The sequence below is a fragment of the Limanda limanda genome, chromosome 13, assembly GCF_963576545.1.
Source record: "Limanda limanda chromosome 13, fLimLim1.1, whole genome shotgun sequence".
In the NCBI taxonomy this organism is placed as follows: Eukaryota; Metazoa; Chordata; class Actinopteri; order Pleuronectiformes; family Pleuronectidae; genus Limanda; species Limanda limanda.
In genome coordinates this window covers 20,544,090-20,563,936 of record NC_083648.1, presented here as the reverse complement: position 1 = coordinate 20,563,936, position 19,847 = coordinate 20,544,090, and the positions used below count along the sequence as shown (strand labels likewise).

Below are 19,847 nucleotides of genomic sequence, written 5' to 3'. Positions count from 1 at the left end.
TAAGTTAGTCTGTGGTATTTGAATACGTCCTGAATATGACACGTGTAACCACTTGTGATCGGATCTCACTTTTCCGCTCCTTACGCCGGGTTTACACCGGACGCTGAAGCGACTCGTAAGCGCAGCGCCAAGCCTTAAAAAACAGCTGGCTCCAATCCACTCCAATGTTAATCCTTTGTGCCGGTCCCACCGGACGCTGAGGGGCCGCGCTGCGCCAAGGCTACCTCGCGCCGTGCAGCGATCGTTTCGGCGTCGAGTCTATTTTTTTAACTTGACGCGAGCGTATCGTGCCAGGAAACACACTGAAAAATGATTTTAAACGATATTGATGACATATTTGATATGATATAAATGATAAAATATGCATCCCACAGTTTGTATTCCCCTTCTGTTGTCCTGGAGTTTTAATTTTACCAATCACATTATTAAATGTGAGGGGGGGGGGGGGGGGGGGGGCTACGTACTCTCCCCATAGGCTTGAGTGGAGAATACGTAATTTACCCTCGACACCCGACATTGAACGGAGCAAACAGCGGAGAAGTTATTGAAGATGGATGACATTAAATTAATAATTGAAGTTGAGAGGTACAGTGAGCTGTATGATCCTCGGCACATGTTGTATAAAGATAACACCAAAAAGGACAAATGTTGGGACGCTGTTGCAGTTAATGTTAGAGCAAGAAGTGACTATATGCTTTTATACTACTTGGTCAACGGGTGATATTATAAGCGCTGCCTGGCGCTTTGGCGTTGCTTCCGCGTCCTGTGTAAGGCTGGCGTTATGCAAATAATCATAGATATCTATGTGTTGGCAAAGACCAAATTATGTTTGTTTTTTTCAGTCTGAGTTCACAGACATGCTTGTTATCACTGTGTGTGTGTATGTGTGTGTGTGTGTGTGTGTTTGTGTGTTGACGTGAGCAGAGCAAGAGAGAGATGGGGAAAGACAGCAATCCAAGTCAGGATGGGCCGCATGAGTTGATGGTTGGTTGTTTGAAGAAAGTTTTTATGTGGCGGTTCAGTGTTGAGATTGTGGCTTAAAAAGCACAAAAATATGTTTGATTCATGGTGAAACTGTAGCTCAGTAGGACATATCCGTGTTACCGCAGCAAAACCAATGTTCCCACATGCGTCCAGGATCACCTCCCCATGTGCTTTGAGTGATCAGATCTCAGTACGTATTTGGGCGTGTTCAGACTTGAACTTAGTGCTGACCACTTGTGACCGGATCACTCAGGACCGCAGCTGATCGGTCTGAACGAGGTTAGCACGAGGTAGAAAATGGTGGCGCCACCGTCTGCAGCTACATGCCAGCAAGCGTCTTAAATGAAGGGACAAAGTATCCACACTGGCTCAGATTGTGCTTCTCCAGATTCCTCATGATCCGGAACATCTTCCCACAGGTGCTGCAGCTGAAAGGCTTTTCTCCGCTGTGAAACCTCAAATGTGCTTTCAGATTTTCACGCAGGCGGAAGCTTTTGCTGCATTGTGTGCAGGTGTGCGGCCTCTCCCCGTTGTGGAATCGGAGGTGTCGGCGGAGGCTCTTCCTGAGCGCAAACGTCTTTGAGCACTCTGAACACGGGTACGGTTTATCTCCGCTGTGGAATCGCTCGTGCCGCCGGAGAATCTTTCTGTGTTTGAATGTCTTCCCGCAGACGCTGCACGCGTAGCCCTCGCGGGAGTGAGTGACGACCGCTCGGAGGCGCCAAATGCCGTTATCACACGGGGTGAAACAGCAGAGGCGATGGCCTGTGTGGAGGCCTTGGTGGCGACGGAGATCTTTGGGCTGACGCCAACCAGTTCTGCGGTTGGCCACATCATCTTGGAGCTTGGCCTCTGAATGAGGCACCCTGAGCACATCCACCAGCTGCACCGCACAAGGACTCAGCAGCTTTTGATCTGGCGACGTCAACTTCAGTTTCATCTGAAGACTGTTCTTCTTTGCCTCCTTTGGCGCCTGGATCGGTTCCCAGAGCATAACGTGAAGAGCTCCATCCGACGGAGACGGGCTGTAGGCGGTGCCCTGGGCAGTGCTCACACAGGTCTGCTGTGGCTCCCGTTTCAGTTTCAACGGGCAAACAAGCTTCACATCCTTCTCTGAGGCGACATCACTGGTGTCTGGCAGGATGTCGAGAGGCTTTTGTGTTGTTGGAGTTGAGTCCTGCATGGTTGTGTCCGTACACACTGAAAAACACCGGTTATACTATTAATTATTTTGTACAATCCCACAATTCTTACCTCTTTAAGCTTCAACATCCTTCAATTTGTGCTGAAAGCATTTTGTACATGTGCACTGGTGTGATATCATTCTCACATCTCATCTCTGCCGTATCAGCTCAGCATTCAAATCACCAACAGATGCAAAGTTTGATATTTCAAAAGGAAAATCTCAAAGGATTTTCGCGGAACAAACCTCAGCCAAAGAGGAAGACACCAATTAGTTGTTGCGGTAATTTCCAAAAAACAAATCTAACTTGTACTTCTTGTTCTTCTTCTTCTTCTCCTGCTGCGGAATGAAGCCTATCCCTGCATGAACTGGGACAGTGTCCATTATACTGGCTTATATCAATCTCATTTATAACAGTGTTGATCAAACTGTGTGTGGTTCTACTTTAATCCTTCAATGATCAAAGCCTATTTTTGTCTGATTTTCATCATTCAGTTCTGCTCATGCTTGTAGACAGTCAGAGTGTCTCAGCTTTTACAAACTGCCTTGGTTTTCTTTTCCTTACCATGCAAAACAATTTCTGTTTTGGATTCACTATCAGCTGGAGACTCTGTTTCAAGGACGCTCAGCTCCACCATATCCACAGGCTTTGCCAAAAGCTGTTTAAAAAACAAATGAAAAAAATGTAAGTTCAAAGTCAGCAACATGGTTCATGTTATAAGAACAACTTGTGTCACTTGCCGGGGATGCACATTCTATTTCAAACTAGAAGGGCACTAAGTAGGGTCTTTACCACTGCCAAGGCCCAAAGTAAAGTCCCGTAATGAAACCACATTGACTTTCACTAGATCTGAATTTGTATTTTGATCCGCACCCAACTGTACATTGTCAATAATATTAGTCCCCTTCACATACCTGATTTTTTTCATCAAGATTCAAGAATTATTACTCCTTCCAAGGAGGTTATGTTAATGTCTCCCTGCTTGTGGTTATTAAAACCACTGGGCGGACTTCCATGAAACTTAGATGGATGTGGTATAGCTCAGGGAGGAACCCATTATATTTTGGGGCATATCCACTCTTTTTTTAACAACTTTTTTAAATCTGTAATGTTGACCCCTGTGTGATGTCACTGTCTGCTTAGGGATGTAATAGTCATGGGGGTGTAACGCTTCTGAAACTGAGACCAAAACCATGATACAAAACGTCAACAACCTCCTATTGTGACACAGGATGATCGAACTGGGCCGTCCTGTCCCACTTTGCACCCTGTGACACGCCTGACAAGTCCCAGTTTCACTGTTATCAGCAGGTTTACACCCTTGCAAACCCTCACTGACCTTTTCCTTCAGAGGCCACCATTCGGGGTCTCCATCCACGAGGATTTCTGATGGAGTGAGGCAGCCCTCCACCACAGCCAGCTCCTCCTCGCACTCCGTCAGACAATCACCATTTGAGAGGAAGGGGGGACCTGTGGAGAAGAGAGGGGGGAGGGGATGAGACAGAGGTATGCACACATTCCTACACAATGAGGACTACCCTGCAGGAGTGCAACTTTATACATGCGCCTTCATTGAATTCATCAACTTTTCTGCAGAATACCCATGCACCTTCTTTCTCTTCACAGCCATGGACGTGACCAGGAAGTTAGATCCTGTAAAAGATTACAAAACACCCCCCCACGTACCAGGAAGCTCCAGCGGCAGATAAGTCACCTCGTCCACTTGCACCCCGATGCTGCGTTTCGTGTCCGCAGCGGAGGAACCGGCCGGGGGCTCCAGCGGGTCGAGGTCCCTCCGGTCCTCCGTCCGGTCCTCCGTGCGGCCCGCGGCCACAGCGGCCGAGGCTCGGTACCTGCTCTCGAACAGTTTGGTCAACTCCACCGTGGCCGCTTTGACCAGCGCCACCAGCACCGACTCCACCTGCGCCGGCAGGTCCACTACGTCCGCGGACATGGTCGGTCGGTGCAGAGCTCAGAGACGAAGAGCAAAGATCGTTGGATGAGGAAAATCAGCGGAAACCTTTATTTACCAACTACAACCACATGGCTCGGGAAGGACGGAGTGGGCGTGTCCAGAGGTGGCGCAGGCGCGGTCCAAACTGTGGGGGGAGGGGGCCAGTGACGTCATGAAATGAGAGCACAATTGTGTTGCTCTTGACTTGAAACTCTGATCGTTTCATTGAAATGGAAAAATCTGAAAAATCATTGAATTTTCAATAGCATGGAGTCAGTGTTTTTTCATTCCTTGCTTTTTCAATGATGAAACGCCAACAGTCATTTAATTTGGCTTCATCTTGCTTTCAAACTTTCAGGCAACATACCTCAAAATGTTATGATTGAATTTCAACATCAACAGACACATCTAAGGATCTCTACAATATACATTTGATCATATATGAATATACATTGATGTTTTCAATGTTACTCACTGTTTTACTCTAAAATATGTAATTTCTTACCATGGCAATGAGAAACTAAACTGTTGTTAATTTCTTTTTATTTTATTTGGAACAGACTGTTTTTTAGTTTACCAACCTTTTTTTCTTTTTCTTACGAACAACATAGAAGCAATCAGTCTATAGAATATTATAGAAATATTTTAAATGAAGTCCCCTGTAATTAATTATTCTCTGCTTAGATCTTGGGCTGTTTAATTTATAAAAGTTTATCTAAAATGCTTATTTTTCTCAGTAAATTGCTTAATGCTTTTTACATTTAAAATTGTCCTTGTTATCAGCTCTCTTGTATTGAGGTGCGTACTGGTTTGTAACCGATATAATGTGTATAATTTGTCCTATATAGCCTAGGTTTTACACAATGTTTCAAATGTGTTTGTTTTAAGTGTTGACAATAAATGATAGTGTGAGAGACTAGCAGAGTTTTGTCTTTAGTAAAAGGAAAACAGTTTTAACATCAGCACAATGAGTTGATGTAGCTAGATGTATATTTGATAATTGTACAAACTATGATATGATGGAGGGAATTGTCCAAATGATCAAAATGGCAATAATAACAAATTATTTGCAATCCTAATAGGCAAAATGGGGTCTTCTTCCACTTTGACCAGGTCTTCCTGCTGGTGTGGATAGCACCTAATATAGACCTTTAGCCCTATTTATATGTATGCCACATAAAAGTCTTCATTTATATTCAATACAGACTCATGCTGAACACAGAGCTTGAAGTATGCTGCAAAAGGAGAAGCTGCAAGTCTAAGGACTTTTTCTACTTTTGCAGATTATAGAGTGATTTAACACCACGCTCAAATATTGATGTCTGAATTGTTTTGGCTTCAGGGCAGTCAACCTGAAATCCTGAAGCAAAAATTGACATACCCCAAGTCAATTGTGACTTGAGCACCCAGCTCTTATTTCCTAAGATATTCAATAATCATCGCTTCACCAATATAACAGAAGATTATGTATATTCATACTTAAAATTCACACACATACAAAAAAAAACTATACAGTTGTGGGGTTTCTGTCCAAGCTGTCGTTTATTTAAGACTTTACAGTTATTTAAACTTCTCTTGTTACAAAAATAGAATACGGCTGTTGTCATATTTCATCATCGTAGAAAAAATCCATATGATGTACAGCACTTTCAGTGTATAACATTACATTGAGTTCAGAGAGTAAGCTGGTGATACTTAGGACCCGTCAGAAAAGCCTGCTAGCACCCTTGGATCTGACTGCACCTGTTTCAATACTGGGGCAAAAAAAAAGATGATAATATGTGGACATAAATAAGACAGACAGACTCCACAGATGGACTTAGACATAATGTATACAACATTGCAACCCCTCCAGTACTTCGTAAAATAAAAACTTTAATAATATAAAAATCAATAGCGCTAGATGGCAAGTTTTTGAAGGAATTTCTTCTTTTATTGTACCAGACTGTGTTACATCTGGGAATAAAGGTACTGTGGGATGTGATAGAGTACTTTGTTGCATGGAGGATTACAGAATATGTCGGGGAGAGGTATAAATGAGTGGTGGAACATGGTTCTGTGAGATGCAGAGAACAGATGATGAAATAATGAGATATCAAAATTAACTGATGAGTTCAACAAAAGAACTAGTTACAAAAGATGATACTGACAGAGTTGATGATGTTGACTCTGGAAACTGCATTGGTCAGACTTAAAGACAACGTTATGACTTAATGATTTAATAATCATCATCATCATCATCGTCATCATCATCATCATCATCGTCGTCATCATCGTCATCATCATCATCGTCATCATCATCGTCATCATCATCATCATCGTCGTCATCATCGTCGTCATCATCATCGTCGTCGTCGTCGTCATCATCATCATCATCATCATCGTCATCATCATCGTCATCATCATCGTCATCATCATCGTCATCATCATCATCATCATCATCATCATCATCATCATCATCATCATCATCATCATCATCATCATCATCATCGTCATCATCATCATCGTCATCATCATCATCGTCATCATCATGATCAGGATCGATTACACCTGACAGAGCATCCTCAATCCAGTCTTCCAGCTCATCCACAGATGGCAGGTCTTCTCCATCATCCATGTCCATCCACACACTGTCAGCCTGCACAGAGAAGAACAAATAAAGACAAACATCCCATCACAACCCAATAATCATCATTAAAACATGTTAGCTGAGGTTTTAAACGTAGACTTTGACACAGGCAGCTGGAAGACGAGTCCCTGAGACTTGGCAAAGTGTAGGAGCAGCCTTGGGGCCTCACCATTTAAGTGTCTTTGGGCAAGATTCTGAACCTCTTATGGCCCCCAATGGTTGTGCTGGCAGTGTGTTAATAGCATGTGATAGTGAAAGTGCTGCATATAGTAGCGATGTGTGTGTGAATGGGTGAATGTGACTTATTCTGTACAGCACTTTGAGTGCTTCAATAAGATTAGAAAAGGACCATATAATTAAAGACCATTTACATTACATTATTACATTACATGTAATTTGGCAGACGCTTTTTATCCAAAGTGACTTACATAATTTACCATCATATTTACTCAAAATACCACATAGTTACACCTACACAATGCTGACCTGTCAACATGACATGTCTACTGCCATGAAAATGGCCTATTGAGCCACAGAGAATCTGAAGGCTAAAGCCTTTAATACAGGGGCGTCAGGGCTGTTTTCCACTCCACCTGGTTGGTGATCCAGCCTTGTTTATATACACATGCACTGTTGATGTATGAATAAAGCACCAAAGGTGTTACTCACATCACTAGTGTCAACAACACCAATCTGTGGAGATGACAGGTCAATGCCAAAAGTCTTCTCCCAATGTGGCAGAAGCTGCAGGGAAATAAGGGAAGATGCATTTTTCAGTCATCATCATATACTTGCATATGAAGAATATATCAGCTCAGTTCAACCTCTCCAAACCACAGTCTTTTCCCAATGCATGTGTCATATTCCTACCAGGGGGAAGTCATCAGGGTCAATCCAGACAATGCTGAGGTCAGGGTTATCTGTGTTGTCCTCTGCAACTTCCTTCAGGATCTCCAGGAACTCAAAACCGTCTGAGGAGTGGAGAAGACCACATTGAAACGGTTATTAAAGGAGAGCATCTGAAGGACAGCAATGGGTAATAGTTATGAGTATCTTTATTTTTTATTACCACAACATCATTCGCCAGCAGAAATGCTGTATGGCTCCACAGGGCAGTCTATTTCATTTTGCTTATCGTCATGTCATCACCAACCCCGTTACCATGTAACACTTAGTAGATTTGTAATTGCGCGCTGATGCTTGTGTCAGTATTGTTTTTATATTCAGGGTTCCTTTACCTGGGTCAGATTCCTCTGCAAAAGCAACGATATGTTCACCATCCATATCGTCAGCCTGCAGTCAGAAAGAAGACAAACGATACCAACTGCAACTGACTTTTGGAAGTTAACCGTTTAAGGACTAATGTAAACTGTTCTTGAATTTTACTTCACAAAAATACAACTTGTCAGTGTTTCTTACCCAGATCTCATACATATTGTGTGGTTGCAGCTTCCTCAGGGTTGGTCTTAAAAAGCAGAGATCAATTACATTTTATGCATTTTCATATTAATTCTGGAAGGATAAGTATTTACCTCATGAGATAATTTGAGCTTTACCTGTCATTGTCCTCAATGAATTTCACCAGCTCATCCTCAGTGTAAGGCTTTCCAGGGATGACCACTGGATCATCCATGAAGGGTTCATAGAAGTCGACCTCATTGAGCTTCAGGTCCAGAGCCTTGGCAACCTGTGACACACCACAAGCTCAAATCCTCAGGTTTAGATATGCAGACGTTTCACAATGCTTTGGTTACTCACTGTTTTACTACACTATACTATACTAACCTAAACTATACTATACTATACTAAACTATACTATACTATACTATACTATACTATACTATACTATACTATACTATACTATACTATACTATACTATACTATACTTTACTTTACTATACTATACTAACCTAAACTATACTATACTATACTATACTATACTATGGCAACCTGTGACACACCACAAGCTCAAATCCTCAGGTTTAGATATGCAGACGTTTCACAATGCTTTGGTTACTCACTGTTTTACTACACTACACTATACTATACTATACTAACCTAAACTATACTATACTATACTATACTATACTATACTATACTATACTATACTATACTATACTATACTATACTATACTATACTATACTATGGCAACCTGTGACACACCACAAGTTCAAGGTTTAGATATGCAGAAGTTTCACAATGCTTTGGTTACTCACGGTTTTACTATACTATACTATACTGTACTAACCTAAACTATACTATACTATACTATACTATACTATACTATACTATACTATACTATACTATACTATACTATACTATACTATACTATACTATACTATACTATACTAACCTAAACTATACTATTCTGTACTATACTTAACTATACTATACTATACTATACTATACTATACTATACTATACTATACTATACTATACTATACTATACTATACTATACTATACTATACTATACTATACTATACTATACTATACTATACTATACTATACTATACTATACTATACTATACTATACTATACTATGGCAACCTGTGACACACCACAAGTTCAAACCCTCAGGTTTATATATGCAGACTTTTCCCCCAACCATGTTTGCTATACCTGCTTTACTTTGTCTTCACTGCATGAATCGTGCTTATGAATACTTTACAACTCAGACTTATAGTCTCTGCTTTTTTATATTCTGCACACACCATAGTTACAGTATATTATATATATTTATTATAGTATAATAATGTGATATAACATTATTACTTACCTTGGTATTGAATGTGGCAAAGAAGCTGATGTGAGGGTGGAACTCTTCTGCAGCATCGGCGAAAGCCAAAAAATCTGGAAGTTTACAGGTACCCATCAAGTTGATTTATTGGATCAGCCCTGTATGACATTTCTGATAATTTAGACTTGTTGTTCTCATCATTACTGTTGCTCTTTGTGTGCCCACTTAAAAATCAAAACACAAGGTTAAATCAAGTCGGATCCCTTTTGTACTTGCTTGATATGCCATTATAAGCAATGCTATAAGCAATGCCATTTAAAAGCAACTGTAAAAAAGAGATAGCAACAGGTTATCATGCTACCAAAGTACAATTTCTTACGTTCTGACTTGTGACTCTTAAAGTAGCCCACCAATTTGATTTCCTCTTCAATGTTTTTGAAGCCTTTCAGTTCCCTACTATTATCAATAATTTCCACAGGGTCCTCTAGAACCTACGAAAGAAATAGAGGGGCATTGAGGAGAAAAGGGGTAGGAAAGAGAGATGGAGGTGGCAAAATAAGAGTATGTGGGTTATCTTCATAGAACACAAAAGGGAAGGCTATTTAAATACTGTTTTGCTAAAATAAAGCAGGCTATTAACTGGGAGATTATATCCTCACGAACATCATAGATGAACTCCACAAGAGTGTCAGCAGCAAGCTCGCCATCATATTCTATGACCTCATCATCTGTGAAGATGAAGATGCTGTCGGACTCATCAAGACCTGAGCAAACAGAAAGAACATATAAGTGTTTGACCTCAGGTCTGGAGCAGTGCAAAGGTCAGACATATTAGTGTCTTTCTTTGACATCTTTAATTTGTCATCGGTAAGAACAGGAAACATTATTGTAAAATCCACATGCTCTATTTTTAGACAGGTATATTCAGATTATTAGTCATTTCAGATTAACTGTCAAAAAGGTGATATCATGATACTGGTTTTATTTTTGCATAATGACTCAGGTCTGCAGCAGAATTTACCTAATTTCTTTGCAACAACTTTGTCGTGCTTTGCATCAATGAGACCGACTCCGATATCCTCGTCATCGAACTCATCCAGGACCTGGGCTGCAAGCTGTAAAACAAAGACACTGTCACTTAAATGAACAGATGTGTGATATGTGATTTCGGTGTATAAAACATAAGCATAAGTACATGTCTGTATGAGCGTATCTTATATGTTTACACTGTTTTAACAGGGTTGTCTCACTCACACGTGTCATTACCATAAAAGCCTGCTTTTCAGAACGCTGCTTATGCACTTTCTAAATCTGTGTGAAACTTGAACTCATGATTGACAGTTGCTCCTACCAATGGCAACAGGGCACTTACAGGCCGACTGTACTGAGGAAGTGGTTTGAAGGCCGTCCCAGTCCACACACACACACACACACACACACACACACACACACACACACACACACACACACACACACACACACACACACACATTCTCTCCCACATGGGTGCATACTGATGTTGGAGACCTTGAGCAGCTGCTCTTACTGGCTGAAATAGTTTGACGGTGGCGCCTTGCCGTATGTTGTGCAGATAATTCATCCCATTGAATGAACCTACATTATATAAAACCAAAGCTTTTACTGCGACATTTCATTGTACCATATTTATTGCAACCTCCCCCCCCCCCTCTCTCTTTTTGACATTTAAGTAGGCTAAAATAATCTTTTAAAGGGCAAATGATTGAAGTTAGTAAGGCTTGCTACTATCCAATCAACTGGACAAGGAAATATTTAAAAATAAGTTGTTTCAGAAAATTGGGTTACTACCTTACAAGCACAATGTATTGAGTTGTTTTGTTTAAAGCAAATAAAAATACGGAAATTAATTCATATTTTTAGAACTGTATGTGCTCCATATATAAAAAATGCAGAGTTGTCTTTGGGCTTCGGTGTTCAGAATGTGTATGTGCAGTAATTAACCTGATGTCATTTCTCCAGAGTAATTGATCCCTCCCAGCTACATGTTGAGTTAAACCAGCAGCTTCAGTATCTGAGATGGGATTTCACACTTGTGCGTGTCTTTTAAATTACACAACATGTGTACATTACACTGCATCAGGATCTGTTTACTGAGGCATACAAGTCATTAGTATCTCTTTTTTCTTATATACATTATCTGGTCTGTCTACCTGAGGAGGAAAGACATACATCCATATGTACAATGTGTATTCTGGAAATTGCAGACCCACTAACCTAAATGGAAATATGACAAAATTATGAAGCATTGGGTCTTAAGCAAATTCCACACAGACTCCTTCACTCTCATCACATCTTTGCTGACCTCCAGAGAGAGCCCTAACCTCTGAAACCAAGAGCCTCCTGCTGTTGCCTGTTGCTAATAATAAAACCCTCATTAGATGTAAATCATTATACATTCATAAGGAGACACACAGGCCTTCAGGGAGCTCAACCCACCACAAAAGCATCCTGTGATAGAAATAGCCACACACCAGCACCAGGGACTATTTGGGCGAAGTGGCAGTGATGCTCAGCACTCTGGGATCCGCTGACAAGTACAGTGCTGCAAGTGTCAATCACTGTACGGAGCTGAGGCGGCACTACTGGAGCCAAAACCTCCAGTTCTGGCCTCGGCCCTTAGGCCGAGCCCCGCTGTCCCCATACAGAGATACCAGAAGCTTTAGAGATGATGTGATAAGCCAAGGAGAGAAGCCTCCATCTTTCTCTCTTGTGTTATTAATATTTTCCCCTTTATTACTATCCAAACCATTACTTGACCTTTCACTTCCTCCCCCTTCTTGATATTGTGTGACGAGATTGATCTAAAATTTATTGATTTCAAAGTTACTTGTTTTGTAGTTTCCTACATATCACTGTTGAATTTTAAAATGATTTAATTAATTTTATTTGCAGATTGTTTTGCACGTAATGAAATTAAATCACCAAAGTTGTCTGTAATAAGTCATAAAAATAACTTTAATGTTTTCTAGGGATCAATACCATCCCACTGACTAGACGCCCCAATATTTTTTGACTGGTTGTATAGCCAAGTTTTTGATTTCTTAGTTTATTTTTGCATCAGTTCTAAAAGGAGCCACCAGCATTCCCTGCAGCTCTCTTCAATATAACATAATCCATGTGTATGAGGTAGGGGCCAAATGTCATAAATATTATTGTAAGGTGATCCAATTATTATATATTTCATAAATCAGTCATCACCCTAATAATGGTTCATCGAACTGCATTTTTGTGCCGAATATATCAGATAGATCGTTTTCCTGAAACGTTCCAAAGCTAATGAAGTCTCTGTTATGTTTGATGGATTATTTTCATACTGTTTTTAGTTCAGTATAAAATTGCCACATAAAGAGAAAACAGTAGGACAACAAGGACGAAAAATACAAATTTAAGTTTTCATGTAAAATGTAGGAGTGCAATATGTGATAAACAACATATGTGTAACCTGAGTGACGCAGTTCAGCTGTGGCTCAATGTGTTTGTGGGCTTTGGGCAGAAGGATGATGTCACATGTTTCTGCAAAGAATGTGATGAGTATCCAGGCCTGAGGTGTGTTAAGGCAATCACCTCCACACACACACACTCACACACACACGCACGCACGCACCCACGCACACACACACGCACATCATCATCACACAGATCATATGCATTGCCAGAATAAGTGATATCTTGGGTCCTCACAGCTCAGCTTTTTGCTGTGGCGGACAGCTGATGATACGTTGTAGGCTGGTGACACATATCAGCATTTCTGAATTCAGCCAAACTATTTTCCACCTCATTGCATTGCTTTTGGATACACTTTGCTGTATATAAAAGTCTATTTTTACATTTGTCCAATTAAAGTCCCTCAACCAGCACTAAACTGTCACAATGTTCACATATGCATTATTTAAACTAATTTTAAAACATCAAAACTCTACTAGAGCTGTCAACAAAACAAGACAGTCCCATAGTTAAAGGTCATGTGATGTCCCGTGTGCTGCATCCTGTACTAGTAACGCTTCCCCATCATTATGCTATTCCCCTTACTCTATACACAGTCCCCACCTCAACCCACCTCAAGGGTCAACTCTTCAATCTCAAACTGTCTCTGGGCGACGCGGCTGGATCCGGGATGGTCATGGTAGTAAACCACCATGACATCGTACTTCTTCATCACAGACTTATAGTTCTTGGTGTTGAGGTCATGGACGCGATCCTTGCCATCATACTCAGGGAAGTCCAAGCTCTCATTGCCCAGTGATAGCCGCCCTACGGACAGCAAAACTGCCACCAGCACCCAGGTCCACTTCATGGCTCCTCTCTAAGATAGTCAAGAAAAAACGAAAACCCCCCCCAAAAACGGAAAACGTTTGGTGAAGTATGGAGAACCCCTTCCTATCCGCGTCACCCAGAAGAGAGCAAGACCAACTCCTGAATCCACCTTATTAAAAAACCCACATGGGCAACTTATCCTGGGGCACAGGGTGCAGGAGGGGTTGGGCTAAGTTTGACATAGGTGTGAGTGTGCGTCTATCTGGGGTGTAATTGAGCACGGGAAAGATGAGGCGGGGGCCCCGGCGGTTGCTGGGGCAACAGCTTTGCGTGTAGGTGTGTGTGAGTGTTTAAATGTGTGTTGCAGACTTGTCAGAGTGGGTGGAGTGAGGGGAAGGGGACTAACCTTTCTCCTTCTCTCCATCCAGACAGAGGAGGGAGGGAGATGATACAGGTGCAACAAATAATGGAAATAAAGGAGGATGGGATGTGTCTGAATCAGTCAGGAGGTCAGACGACAATTGAAAGTCTGTCTACTTCACACCAAATGAAGAACGATGCATTTAAAGGTGGCTGAGAACTGGAGACAGTCTTTTCCCATATTAAGTGTAGATGGAGGCTAAAAATAATGGATGTAGGACATCTCAGGAGCGGGTGCTGGTGTCTAATTTGCTGCTGCTGGCACCGTCACAGCGCAGGAATGTGGAGCTGGGTCACTCAGGGACATTGAGAGGAGAGGAGATAGGAGAGAGGAGAGGAGAAAGGGAGTGGAGAGGGTGGTGCACCTGCTGAGGACTAGGTCAGTGTGGAAGTGGCAGTTTGCTCTGACTCAAGACGAAAGTGAAACATAGAGATTTACAGATTTTAAACAAATCTTTCTAAATCTGAGCTGGACACATACTGTGCATGTGCATCCTGTGCAATGTGTGTATGTACTGTATGCATGAAATGATTGCATGTGATATTGCTTTACAAATTGAAAGGGAAGAAGTCAGATATAAATAAATACTGGCTGCATGGTATCGTAATACTTCTTCCAACCATGCACACGCACACACACACACGCACGCACACGCACGCACACACACACACACACACACACACACACACACACACACACACACACACACACACACACACACACACACACACACACACACACACACACACACACACACAAAAACACATATCTGTCACACCCCTCTTTTCAGTAGCAAGACATGCAAACCCTCAGTGAAGTGGAAATAAGTGTTAAAGATGCACTGACTGTATGTGTGTGTGTGTGTGTGTGTGTGTGTGTGTGTGTGTGTGTGTGTGTGTGTGTGTGTGTGTGTGTGTGTGTGTGTGTGTGTGTGTGTGTGTGTGTGTGTGTGTGTGCGTGTGTGTTCGTGGTTGGAAGAAGTATTGCGATGTCACAGCAGCAGTCTAAGCACCAGAAACACCAGAAAAGACTTTCTGCTTTTTTTCTCATCATGTATTCTTTCACACTGAGGATATTCTTCATCCAATTGATTTTAGGTTTATTTTGCAGGTTTTACAAACCAAATACTCACACCCTGACCAGTGCCAGCCTATTCTTGACCACTCACGATTCCCATTGCATACATCTTAGACATAAGCTTGTCCTCTCTGTGCAACAAACATTAACATCCACTCTCCATGACTATCCTGAGGTATGAATTCTTTAATGACGAATCGAGGTAAGCAAATATTTGAACAAGAACATGCTGACAAAGTGGTGTGACTTGCCAAACAACTTATCATATAAAAACCTCAAGAAAACCCCAACATAAAGATTACCTTAACATTTAAAAGTAAAATCCTTTTATTAACCTTCTTGCAGAGCTTCTCCATCAGAGTGACCTCACCCTAACCCTAACCCTAACATTCAGGCGTATTTAATAGAATTTTTAAAGGCTCCTAAGTTTATAGTGAACTGTTTTTCCTCTAATGTGATTCTTTTTTCTAATGTAGGTGGGGCGCTTTTATTTAGGTTTATCCATGATGATAAACTCATTCCATTTTGTTTCACCAATTCCAGCAGCAAGTAGCTCGTCTGGGCACTAGAGGGCGCCCTCTTCCTTTAATCTAAAGTGAGTCCAAAAAACCTCAGTGTGAACATTGAGATGTTCAATACAGCCCAGATGCTGGAAACTCCAGGAAATTATAATAGAATATTGAAAACTGATATTCGATGTTTCACATGAAACAGATATACTGTATTGTTTGTTTATTCAACATTGTTAGTTTGTCAGTGTTTTGGTCAATTTATATGTTCAGTTTATGAAATTCATCAAATCAATAAACAATAACATACCCTCTAAAACCTAATACTAAGAAATAGCTTTTTCCCTTAAACCACTGTGACGGCCTCTTGGCCTCTGACCAGTTTGGGATTAACTGATGTTGGACACCGGCGTGAATGCATCACTCTAGATCTATGGTGCCTTAGCATTCACTTTCTCTCTCATCTCAGGGCTGGTCGTTTGGTTAGATTTGGTTGTTTAGGTATTTGGTTTAGATACATCTCCCCATATTCACACATCCAGACACTTCATACATTATTGATTAAATGAAGTACATATTCCTCAGTAAATTAATTTACTTAAATAAATTAAATGTTTACTTTAAAGTGGCATGTGTGATCTTCAGGTTTGTCTATCATTGACAACATAAAATAAATAGTGCATCATCATTGTCATCATCATCATCATCATCATCATCATCATCATCATCATCATCATCATCATCATCATCATCATCATCATCATCATCATCATCATCATCATCATCATCATCATCATCATCATCATCAAATATTCCTAATTATCTTGCACATAACAATAAATACAAATACTACATATTTATATTTTAATATTTTGTCTGTGTACTTATGTATGACCAGTTTGCCAATCAACACCTTGAAACTTGAATGTACTGATCCAACTTCATGTCATTAAAACGAATCGTTAAATAGAAAATAAATGTAGGGTTAGTGTTTCATTGTGATCACTCTTATAACATCACACAAAAACTGATGGACAGTGTGTTCAGGGGGTGATCAGAGGGGGCGGGGTCATGCTGTTACTTCCGTGTAGGCGGTGCTAAAGATGACCGCATTGCATAACAGATCTTCGGATCCGTCTGTGGTTTGTGTCTGAGGAAGTTTGTCATTGTTCAGCAACAGGATTTACAGAGTGGGAAACTAACTGTGGTTAAAACTGTTTAAGGTAAGACTCACAATGCCAACATATGAACCAGCTAACTTTAGCTAACAGGCTAACCTGTTATGTCACAGCTCATTGTTGTAGCTCCTACTTGGAGCCTGTGCTACGTTCAAGTCGCACAATGCTGATAATGCTGGTTACACGTTATACAGCCCTGCACCGGGTTGTTAGTTACATTGTGCAGGTTGTACAGAGGTGTAGTGAGTCTGTCGCTCATCTGGTAGAGGAATGGTTGTGTTGATCAAATCCAGCTGCTCGCTGCCAACTAGTTAAAGGTTAACTCGGCCCAACTCAAGTTCCACCTGTGTCGTAAATGTGGCTAAATATCCTGCAGACACTGCTTCAAGCCCTTAAACTAAACATTTATATCGATCAATCTATTGTTTCTTGCATTGACTAATCGATTCATCATGAAGTCAATAACTTGTCATTGGAAGGTGAACTGTCCATCACAAGCTGACTTCAGTAAATGTCTGTTTATCCCAAAAGTCTAACTATCAGTTTAAACTAACCTAGAAAGATGTACAACAAATACCTGGCTTTGATTGTTGATCTGTTGTTTCGAAAAAATGTTCACACAGTTTATTATTTGAATGTTAATCTCTGCTCTTATTAAATGAACCATTCGTTTAATTTTTTAAAAATAAATTCCTTTAACACTTTGCGTGTGTTCACAGATGGCGTCAGCTCTGGCTGACAGAGCAGTAGGAGCCATCGTTGGATCAGCTGTTGCAGATGCAGCAGGTAACGATAATGTTTAGTAATACATCGTTTTACACCAGATCTTATGCTGTTAATAAAGTAGAAATTGGTTTCCTTGTCCTATCCACTGTTTAAAATACCCTATCAATTCATGGAAGTATAATTTTCCCTTTTCATCTGAAGTTCTACTTTTTTTAATTGAAATTATTAAGCAAAGACAGCATCTTCACTAAAAACCACACATACTTTTTTTTAATCAGTAAACCATTTTACTGTTGAGTTACCTCGGTGAAGCAGATTGACCTTAGGACTTGTCCACACAGCTCAGCCCCTGCACTGGGTGTATGACCTCCAGAAGCTGAAGGGGATTCTGGCTCAGGATCCAAACCCTGAATTCCGTCCGGAGTCCGCCAATCCATTCTACAGGAGGCAGACGGGCCAGCAGAGCTGCTATGGAGACCAGGCGTATGTTCTGCTGGAGTCCCTGTCTGAATGTGGAGGTAGACTTTTCTTCTTCCTCATCTCATTGACTCACTCCCATCATCTCTTGGTCCTTTCAGACATTGCCCTTTTATTGTGTTTGTTTAGCTTAGATGCTGTTTGAAAAAAAACATTGTTGTGGGCAGATAATTGTGATTAAATGTGCAACTCACATCAGTGTTAATTTTTTAATTGCCTCCAGTAGTTGTTATTTTTTTTATGCCAATATTAAGCATCTTAACATTTGAACATATTTAAGAAAAAATGGAAACTTAGGAGTCTAAAGATTCTAACACGAATGTGGACGTGGTTCTTTGACTGCTAGAATCCACTGTACATGAAAGTCTGAGCTGTCTGACATCTCTGACCAGGTCTAAATGTTGAGGATCTGAAGCAGCGCACACTGAAATTCTTTGGGCCTGGATCAGAGTATGACACGCCCATCAACGATCCTTACAGAGAGAGAGGAGGTAATAAAACTACCCAGTATGTGTTTTTTAATGAATATTAATGTGATAATTCTGATGGGTTTTGTACTTCTATATATGACAGGACCAAGACCACAGATGCCAATCGAGGGACCATGGAGACATGCAAGTCTGAAGGGCTTCCTGAAGAACGTGGACGCAGGAAAAGAGGAGACAGGTAAAGCCCCTGGTCCTGACCTTGTTACACTAACACCAAATACTCTTAACTAAAGCATTATGAAGAGAAACATGTCCAACCAATGTGTTGTTTCCTTTCCACAGGATGTGTGAACGACTGTCAGATTGATGGAATAACCAAGATGGCTCCTGTAGTGGCTTTTTATGCAGGAAAACCCGACATGCTGGAAAAGGTGGAGCAGGCCACACGCGTCACCCAGAACAATGATGAATGTGTGGCAGAGACTCTGGCAGCAGCAAGGTCAGCGTCTATCTAATAGGCTTGTTCACTCTAACTTTACTGTTTTCTCTAAACTGATCCACAGGAGGCCATCAGTGCAGAGTTGGGATTAAATAACATCAGTTGGGTACAACATTTTAGGTAGAACACCAAAACAACCCAAATGCGTCCTGTGATCTGATCTCTCAGACCACATTCGGAGTTTGTCCAGGACGCATGTGGCCACATTCTTATCGCTTTGTGACTGCAAATGTGTCTGGGACTCCGGGCCACATGTGAAGGACCAACTACTTGGCTGACCTCCTCTGACCCGCCACAGTTTAAACATATTTTTAGCTTCTCAGTGTCCAATACATTGATCTATTTCTTGCCACACTGATCACCACATAATGATTGATAGTTTTTAAAACTAGATCAAATTGTTTTTTCTCAGCACCGCTGCACAGTATCATCAAGGCCCTCCTGACTCCTCTCTCCCTCTCTCTCTCGTGCGCTGACACATAGACGCACACATGTACACCAACTCACTTACCAACTCACACACAAACATCGGACACATCTGTTGACCCAGAATTACGTGATTATTTGCATATAGAGCGGGGAAGTGTGATCCCGATCACAAGGGGTCAGGACAGGAGACCAGGACACATTCTATCACCAGGTGTGAACAGACAAAGTGCTTACCACTTGTGATCAGATCTCTTGGAACAGATGTTAATACCAGGTATGAACAGAGCCTAAAAGAACCACAGATGTAGTGCAGACCTATT

At 41.2% G+C, this 19,847-nt stretch overlaps 2 protein-coding genes across 3 annotated transcripts; both read right to left on the bottom strand.

The window, feature by feature from the left end:
* Nucleotides 1-507: 507 nt before the first annotated feature.
* On the bottom strand, nucleotides 508-4,197 carry si:rp71-1g18.1 (uncharacterized protein LOC559922 homolog). Its single transcript, XM_061084827.1, has 4 exons — nucleotides 3,855-4,197; nucleotides 3,508-3,638; nucleotides 2,733-2,826; nucleotides 508-2,184 (listed from the first exon to the last, which is right to left on the bottom strand). Exons 1-4 carry the CDS (start codon nucleotides 4,120-4,122, stop codon nucleotides 1,304-1,306), a joined length of 1,374 nt encoding a protein of 457 aa, XP_060940810.1. The 5' UTR covers nucleotides 4,123-4,197; the 3' UTR covers nucleotides 508-1,303.
* Nucleotides 4,198-5,656: 1,459 nt separating this feature from the next.
* casq1a (calsequestrin 1a) lies at nucleotides 5,657-18,275 on the bottom strand. Of its 2 annotated transcripts, XM_061083974.1 has the most exons (12): nucleotides 17,997-18,275; nucleotides 13,587-13,832; nucleotides 10,512-10,605; nucleotides 10,154-10,254; nucleotides 9,870-9,981; nucleotides 9,530-9,603; nucleotides 8,308-8,438; nucleotides 8,171-8,216; nucleotides 7,990-8,044; nucleotides 7,622-7,722; nucleotides 7,421-7,495; nucleotides 5,657-6,760 (listed from the first exon to the last, which is right to left on the bottom strand). In XM_061083974.1, exons 1-12 carry the CDS (start codon nucleotides 18,129-18,131, stop codon nucleotides 6,341-6,343), a joined length of 1,590 nt encoding a protein of 529 aa, XP_060939957.1. In that variant the 5' UTR covers nucleotides 18,132-18,275; the 3' UTR covers nucleotides 5,657-6,340. The 2 variants fall into 2 exon arrangements, with proteins under 2 accessions (XP_060939957.1, XP_060939958.1); XM_061083975.1 differs by lacking the exon at nucleotides 13,587-13,832.
* Between the last annotated feature and the right edge of the window lie 1,572 nt (nucleotides 18,276-19,847).